General features: G+C 33.2%; 1 protein-coding gene across 2 annotated transcripts; it reads left to right on the plus strand.

Annotated features, from left to right (window-relative positions):
• The first annotated feature begins 5,059 nt into the window (after positions 1–5,059).
• LOC143632922 (common plant regulatory factor 1-like) lies at positions 5,060–8,125 on the plus strand. 2 transcript variants are annotated; one of them, XM_077101330.1, is made up of 11 exons: positions 5,060–5,331; positions 5,420–5,473; positions 5,556–5,651; positions 5,750–5,818; positions 5,909–6,048; positions 6,148–6,196; positions 6,716–6,764; positions 6,873–7,060; positions 7,151–7,228; positions 7,313–7,438; positions 7,517–8,125. In XM_077101330.1, the coding sequence occupies exons 1-11, from the start codon at positions 5,266–5,268 to the stop codon at positions 7,727–7,729; spliced, it is 1,128 nt and encodes a 375-aa protein (XP_076957445.1). In that variant the 5' UTR covers positions 5,060–5,265; the 3' UTR covers positions 7,730–8,125. The 2 variants fall into 2 exon arrangements, with proteins under 2 accessions (XP_076957445.1, XP_076957446.1); XM_077101331.1 differs by having other exon boundaries at positions 5,423–5,473.
• Positions 8,126–8,831: the final 706 nt, after the last annotated feature.

Consider the following 8,831-nt stretch of genomic DNA (forward strand, 5'->3'; position numbering starts at 1 on the left):
GTAAACAATAGTTTTAAATGGACTAAATAGTCATTATAGCCAACACTGGGGCATTAAATGGAAAAATAGTTATTTTGTATTAATATCAACAATTATTTAGAAAACAATTCGAACGGCCAGCACGATAGCAATGGGCCAGCTAAACAACCACTTTTCTCGCTGCATAATTTAATATGTTATTTTTTATTTTTATTTAATTTTTTGAAAGGATTTAATATGTTTATTTAAACTTACTTAAAAGAGCATATTTAAAATAGTGACTAGTCGAATAAACCGTTTGACCTTGTTTTTATATAATTAGCATCAACCTCTGTTATTTATTTATCTATGATATTTTTGTGTTTTAAATTTACACTTTTAATCCTGTATGGTGTATAGTAATTACCCTTTAAGTAGTGCTTTTTAAATATGCTGAAAACTATACGCATAGATAATTTAGAATTTACATGTTACTATAAATCGAATGTATTCAATATTCGTATACTTTTGCATGATAAATCATGAAAGAAAAAACATACCCTAACTTTTATACCCAAATTTAATTTTAGTTATAGTTTTTTAATAATTCTGTGCTATTGTTCTAATTACGAATGCTATAATTTTAATGAACAAAGAGTAACTTTCAACTGTATCCGAAATTTAACATTAAAATGAATACCTTATATTTGATGGGTCAGGTTTTTCTATAAAGGGGAACAAAAAATAAGAAGTAGTATAAGGAAAAAATCCTAAAAAAAATGAAAAATTAATAAAAAATAATAACTCAAAATTTAATTAAAAAAACGAAAAATGTAAAAACACAAAAATGTTTCCACCGTTTTCCTCGTTTAAAAAAAATAAATTAAAAATAAAAAACCATTGAAAAAAAAAACACAATGTTGAAAAAAAAAATAATTGTGTTTTTTGTTTATTTTCGTTGACACACCGTCTTCCTCATTGACTGTGTTTTTTTCCTTGACACTGTGTTTTTTTTTTAATATTTTGTTATATTACTCATCATTGTGTTATATTTTGTTCGACATCGTGTTAAATTTTGTGACCTTTTGTGTCTTTTTTATTTATCTTTGTGTTGTTTGTTCATTTTCGATATTGTGTATTTTTTCTCGCATTGAGTCTTTTTGTCTTTTTTTTTTAACGGTAATGACGGGGTAAACATTTTGATTTTATAATTTTTTTATTTATATTTTGAAACCTAATTTTTTTTCCCCACGAATCCTTGTCAATTTTTTTTTTTCTCTTTTTACTTCTAACTTATCCCTATATTTGATATTAAGGGTGTTCAGCGATTGGTTTAAAACCGTGAAATCGCTTAAGCCGGTCATTGGTTTGGCTTTGCGGTCGGTTTTTTTTTTACATTTGGTCGGTCGGCTTCAAAATTTTCAAACCGTAATGAACTGTTTGGCTTGCGGTTTTTATTGAAAACCGGCCGTAAAAAACCGGACCGGACCGTAGGATTTATTTATATATAACTTTTATTTTTTGATATTAGATTTATATAAGTATTTATAATATATCATATGTTTTAAAAATTGGGTATGCTAGTGTGTAATTTAACTCAACTTTAATAAAAATCCGGTATCCTGCCATGTTTTAGGCTTATATTCTGGACAATATGATTAATTACGGGGAACTTGTATTTTGGTTATTTTATTTTTGGACAGCTTGAAATCTGAACTTGTGAATTAGAGTTTAAGTTTTTGACAATAGCATATTAATGCCTAAACCGTGAAACCGGTTGGAGCCAAACCGTTAGTAACGGTTCGGTTTGGTTTTTATTTTCAACGGTTTGGCTTCGGTTTTTTATTAGCAAAAACCGTACTAACGGTTTGACTTACGGTTTGACCCAAAAACCGTCAAAACCGGATCGTGAACACCCCTATTTGATATACTAACTTTTGCATAATGTACTAGTAGTAAAAAAAAATCTAGCTTTTACACCGTCCGCCTTTACTTTAAAAGACGTCAAACTTTTAACATCTTTAGTTTTTTCTGTTACCTATTACGTGTTATCATGTTGACCAAAATGTGTTTGATATTTATTTTAGAAGCTATACAAACAAACATACACACTAAACTTCCACTCACAAAAATTAAAAGGTATATATAATCCAATACTTCGACGATACGTAATTGTTTAATATTGCTATATATATTATTTTTTGTATCTAAAAAATAGTTGAGTGACGATTGATAAGAGTGATAATTATTTCCATTTAGGATAATCTTTCTTTATCAAATACTGGTATTGTATCGGGACTGAACAGCAGTAGTACCAATATTCATTTTCATTTTTTGGCATATGTTAGTACGACATTGTCAAATGCCTATCATTATCGATTTCGAAATGGTTTGTACAACACACAGGTTGTCTTTTTACGCATTTTTCAATTTTATTGTTTTTCAATACTAGTATCAGTACGGTATTTGGTATTTTATGATTTTGTATTTGTGACGCGCTATGTGTCATTTGCAACGTGGCGTAGTGGTAGGGAAAATTGAGTTCAATCACTACATACAACACATTTTTTTTTGGGGGGGGGGGGATGAGTGGCTCTCAATGAAGAAAGACTGAGATCTTTGTGATCTCCGGTTTGATTGTGAGGGTGTCCGTCAGCCCAGAGATGGATTCAGTGTTGAGCCAGGGGGGGGGGGGCATAGACATCTCCTCAAATTCGTATTTTCTTTTATAAACTTATAATATATTAGGTTCAAAGATCCTAAGTGCCCCATCCATGTTTTTTAAAGTGCCCCAAACTTAACTTTCCAAGCTCAACTTTTCAAACGCAAGTTTAAGTTTGCTTTCACAAAATAACAATTAAGCTTATAGATTGTTTAATTGTCTAACCACTTCATTAATTAGTTATTAATATAGTTAGGGATGAGCAAAAGTCGATATGGTACTGGTACCGATTTGGTACCGTCAGTACTGAATTGGTACCAAAGTTTTGAGTTTTCGTGACCGGTACGGTATCAAACCGAACATTTCGGTACCAATAGCAAAAATTTGTGATTTTCGGGATCGGGATTTTAGTTATCGGTGTCGGTTGGTACCGGTACGGTACCAAGCGCATCCCTAAATACAGTGATATATTCTTGAGTTTAATTAGACTGTTATAAAAATTAAACCAAAATATAATAGTATTCAGAGTATCATTTCTTTTTTATAATTATACACTATACAACTTGTATTTTTTTTAATTTGTACACAATATGACAACTATGGAAAATTTTTGTCAATTTTAATATGTATTTTATTTTTTGATGAAATTTATTGTTCGCATGTCTGTACATGGTTTATTTAACGTAATTTATTTTGACTTGACCTATTTTGTTTTGACCCGTTTTTAGTTTGACTTGACCCGTTCTAAGTTAATCAGCCGGGTGACTATTCTCCAAAACTAAAGATAACTTAAAGACGTGTAAGGACTCTCTTGGGTCTCTCGGTATATCTAGACAATTTATACGTGCCCGGTGACGTGGAATGCTGCTTTCTCTCCAAAAAGGCCACAGCCTCTTCCCTCCATCCGCTCTTCTCTTCCTTCGTCTTGTTTTAGAGAGAGAAAGAAACTCAAATTCTAGAGAGAGAAAAAAATGCACTTCTAAACTATTATTATTATTATTATTATTATTATTATTATTGTTCCAACTCAGGTACGCCTTATACTCCCTTCAATCTCCAACTCTACTGTTCTATGTTCTATACCACACAATTACCTACTCATAACTTGAATTCAATTCACCACTCCTCACAATTTTATCTATTTTTTTTTAATAATAAAATCTATCTAGAAATAAATTCATGCACTTATTGTTTATTTCTGTTGATTTATCTATAACTGATTCAATATTTATTATTATTATTTTTTGGTGAACAATATATTCATATATAAATTCACATATATAACTGAATTTGTTTTTTTATTTTTATTTTGTTTTATAATTATAATTGGGCTAGTATAGTGTAGTAATAATAATTGTTAATAACTTTTGGGATGAATCCGAGGGCAGTTTCGTAAATTGATTGTTCGGTTATTAATATCTTGTTGGAGTTTGTTGGATGCTGTGTGTTACTTGTTTGATTTGAATGAAGATTTACCAGATCCGGTTAATTAACTCTTATTATTGATATCCCGAAACCCGATTAATTAGTGATTACTCATTTAGTTTTATGCTTCTAATCAGTAGGGGTGCAAACGAGCTGAGCTACTCGAGATAAGAAGCTCGAAAGGAGCCGAGCCTTGCCTTTTCGTGCCCGAGCTCGAGTCTCAAACGAAGCTTGTTTAGTAACCGAGCCTGAGCATGAGCCTTATGTATTTTTAAGTTTTTTGAAATTTTAACTGTTAGTTTTACACTGCACAGCTGAGCTTTGGCTCGTTTAAGGTACCGCACACGAGCTCGAGCCAAGATTAGGCTCGCTTAAGGTTATTTTCAAAATATATAAAATTAATTAAACAGGTAAATAAATTAATTAATAAATAACGAACGAGCCGAGTTTGAGCTTGAGAATACTTCTCAGTCAACACGAGCCAAGCTCGAGGTCGGGTCGGCTCGTGTACACCCCTACTGATTAGAAGCATAAAATTAAAACTGAAGCTAGTTTTAAGTTGTGAAATCGATCTTTAGTAACCGAGCCTTGTGTATTTTAACTTTTTAACTCTTCTGAAATCCTAACAAGTAGTTTTACACTCTGCACAGCCGAGCTTTGGCTCGTTTAAGGTACTGCACACGAGCTCGAGCCGAGATTAGGCGCGTTTAAGGTTATTCTCAAAATATATAAAATAATTAGACAGGTATATAAATTAATTAGTAAGTAATGAATGAGCTGAGTTCGAGCTTGAAAATACTTGTCAGTCAACACGAGCCAAGCTCGAGGTCGGGTCGGCTCGTGTACACCCCTACTGATTAGAAGAATAAAGTTAAAACTGAAGCTAGTTTTAAGTTGTGAAATCTCTCTTGTTGTTACTGGTAGTTACAGTTTCCAGTTTTTCAAATATAGTTTTTGGATGTTACTATATGATAATATTATCGATATTCGATATATACTTGTAACAAATACAAAGAGTTGCGCCTTAGAAGCAACAAATATGGTAAAAGATGGTCTTGAAGAAGAAACCGACACGTTATATTTGTTTATGGTTTTTTGTTGATTGGTAGTGGTTTAAGTTTGTAGCTGAAGATTATTGATGACTTGACATTTCTGTCTCGCATTGCAGGACTTTGACCAGCGTTGACCGTTATTCTTTGAATCCGTTGACGTTTTTGCCCATGGGCAGTTGTGAAGAAACAAAGGCTTGTAAACCTGAAAAATCATCTTCACCTCCACCTCAACCTGTGAGCTCAAATATTATTCATATTTCACATTTAATTAAGATATGTTTCGGTAAGTATTTTGTTTATGAAAATCTGTTACTAATTGTAGCAGGAGCATCAGCAGGCTGGTGTTCATGCGTATCCCGACTGGGCAGCCATGCAGGTTTGTGTCACTGTCATCTAAAATATTGTTTTTGTTTCATAAGAGTTGAAACGGAATCTTATTTGAACGTTTCTTTTTGCAGGCTTATTATGGGCCTAGAATGGCGGTGCCACCATACTTCAACTCGGCTGTTGCATCTGGTCATGCCCCTCCACCTTACATGTGGGGACCACCTCAGGTATAGTACGATACGGTTCGGTTATGTATGTTGAAAGTATATCATGGTGGTCAGCTGGTCTGGTCATGTTGTTGACTTGTCTGTGATTGTAATTTCAGCATATGATGCCACCGTATGCTGCAATGTATCCACATGGAGGTGTTTATCCACATCCCGGAGTTCCTATTGTAAGTCTTTATAATTTTTTTTGAAAAAAAGAAAACTTACATTAGAACTTGTAAATTTAATTTTTGATCATTTTTGGAATTATGATGCAGGCGAGCCCTATGAGCATTGATTCTCCTGCTAAGTCATCAGGGAATTCTGACCGTGGATTGATGAAGAAACTGAAGGGATTTGACGGGCTGGCAATGTCGATTGGCAATGACAATGCTAATGAAGATGGGAATTCTCACAGGTACTAACCTTTTTCTAAGTATTAATTAATATATTCAAGTACATACCTATTTTCCGTTACATAGAGTTGAACTTATTTGGTAACATTTTTTAATAATAGTGGAGAGACTGAAGGTTCTAGCGACGGAAGTGATGGCAATACCACTGAGGTAATGACAATACAAAGAGTTGAAATTCTTAGATATAAATCATTTACCTTCTTTCGGGTTGAATCACAGTTTTAGCTAAACGAGATACGGGTATGTTAGGGTCAATGGTTTAGCTAAATAAGTAACACAGGGCAATTTCATATATACCAAACTTGGAAAATATTATATATACCCATGCAAAACTAAAATATCATGTATGTCCTTACAAAGTAGTTAAAATATCAAATGTACCGAAATCATTAAAAACAATTTAATAAATGACCATTTTACCCTTACGTTTTTGAAACTTCAAAATTTCATACATGCTCATTTTGCTTATCGTCAAAGTTGCTCAAAATTCAAACATAAATAGGGTTTAAACATATAAAATGGTAAGGGGTAGTATGGTCAATAAGTAAAAATTCATCAAAGTTGGGTATATATGATATTTTTAGTTTTGATTGGATATATGAGAAAAATTTCGAGTTTGAAAGGGTATTTATGAAATTAATCCTAAATCTTTTCACTTTTTTTTTTCAGGGTGGTCAAAATAATGGAAAAAGGAGCCGTGAAGAATCACCAAATGCGCGTAAGTTCAACAATCTATCCAGTTTTTCACTAGTATTTTTATTTGGAATTGATCTGTATGACTGTATTGTACTTGTTTATAACTCTTTTGCTTACATGTTTACACCAGCTGCTGAAGTTGGCAAGACTGAGCCATTCAACGGTCAACTATTCCCTGTTGACCAAAATGAAGCTTCCAAGAAAGTGACTCCACTCACCGTAACTGCTTACAAGGCCTCTGATTCTGAAGTGAAGAAATCTCCCACTGAGTTGACATCAGCTACTCTTGCAGTAGTGCCAAATGAAGCTCTGTTGCTGGTCCGTTTTAATAATTTTTATTCGGTAAAATTAACCTGTTAACATTGTTTTCTGATTTTATATTTAATTTATTTATTTTAATTGTGATAGAGCGAGCGAGAACTTAAACGGGAGAGGAGAAAACAGTCTAACCGAGAATCTGCCAGAAGGTCTAGATTAAGGAAACAGGTACGGTTTCTTATTTTTTCTAATGTTAAAACTTATATCAAAATGAAATAATTTATTTAAGTGTCTAAAATTTCAAATATTCAGGCTGAAGCTGAGGAACTTGCAATAAAAGTTGAAGCCCTAACTTCTGAAAATTTGAACCTTAAATCTGAGATTAATCGGTTGACCGACACATCAGAGAAACTGAAGCTTCAAAATACTATACTAATGGTAAGACGGTAAACATAGTTAAATAATAAACGGGCTCGATTTTTTTTTCTTAATATAACATTTCCTTTTCAACCACAGGAAAAACTTAAAGCTGCTCAGCTAGAACAAGAGCCCGAAGGCCCTAGACCTGACCCGACAGCTAACCTTCTTTCACGGGTCGACAACGGTTCAAGTTCAAATTCTGGTGGAGAAGGTGAAGTTTATGAAAGTAACAATAACCAAATATCTGGTGCAAAGCTGCGTCAACTTCTGGACGCTAGCCCACGGGCTGATGCCGTTGTTGCAAGCTAATTATTGATGAAATAACCAACCGACCCCGTAATAATTAAGTATTCTGTTTGCTTACCTTAGTTTTTTAAAGCTAATTAGTAATGTGATTTGGGCGTCATTTTGAAGCCGAAATTGCTGTTATGCTAACGTTAGTAGATGATGACGAGATTGCGATTTTTAAACTTATGTCTGGTTGTGCTTTGAAATTTCGTTGGCGAACCTGAAACGTGTTTTTAGTTTCTGAGTTTGCTACGAAATTAGCCACCGACGGTTTATCTTATATGATTGTTAAGAACTGGAGAGATGAGAATATTGATGGAACATATATTATATATATGGTGTGTAATAATATATGGGATGATAATATTATTGGATGGGTGTGACTTCAATTATATTTTTAATGATGGTTTGCATTAATATGATTGTGTCCAGTCTTGGTTTTGCTACATGCCTTGACGGATGTGTAATGTGTTTTGATGGTGGTCGAACATTTCTGTATCGATGTAAACACTACTTTTTAATAAAATAATAAAAAAATTTATACTAGATTATAAAAAATAAAAATTATAAATTATATGCTAATCTTGATCCCACATTCAATGTATTAGCTCATATGGTAGTATACTAGTATAGCCTAATCTTGGAGGTTGCTATTGATCAGAGTGACAGCCTAGTGGAAACACTATCACACACGCAAACGAAAGCAAAAAATAAGGCACTAGAAATAATGTGGTACGGTCAAAGTAACATGCACCCACGATGCAACTACGGTTTCTTCTTTATTAGCCTAGACAATATTACAATTACAATAGCGAGTATTTATAATAGAGACTAATTAGCTTTAATAACTTAATTAGCAAAATAACAAAATATGGGCCTAAAACAGCCCCCAATCTTGAGCCCAATTCCTCTTCACAAGCCCAACAAAACATAGGCACATCACAACTAATTTCCAACTTAAGTCATTGTAAGAAGATGCTTGTATTTAGGGCTGGCAATTTATACCCGATACACGAATACACGACATGTATCTACACGACTTTAACAGGTACCGGGTAAGGTTTTAACAGGTTTCGTGTACTAAATAGGTAGACACGAATCCACCTGTTAATTTTCGTGTCTA

The sequence above is a fragment of the Bidens hawaiensis genome, unplaced genomic scaffold (genome assembly GCF_021521415.1).
Source record: "Bidens hawaiensis isolate Kalapana, Puna unplaced genomic scaffold, B.hawaiensis_p1.1 tig00006555_1, whole genome shotgun sequence".
NCBI lineage: Eukaryota > Viridiplantae > Streptophyta > Magnoliopsida > Asterales > Asteraceae > Bidens > Bidens hawaiensis.

What these genes read in the sequence shown, in the direction of transcription:
- LOC143632922 (XM_077101330.1), top strand. Translation starts at nt 5,266, where the DNA reads ATGGGCAGTTGTGAAGAAACAAAGGCTTGTAAACCTGAAAAATCATCT. An exon ending in GAAGATGGGAATTCTCACAG is followed by an intron (nt 6,049 to 6,147) that starts GTACTAACCTTT and finishes TTTTAATAATAG; the next exon opens with TGGAGAGACTGAAGGTTCTA. An exon ending in GTGATGGCAATACCACTGAG is followed by an intron (nt 6,197 to 6,715) that starts GTAATGACAATA and finishes TTTTTTTTTCAG; the next exon opens with GGTGGTCAAAATAATGGAAA.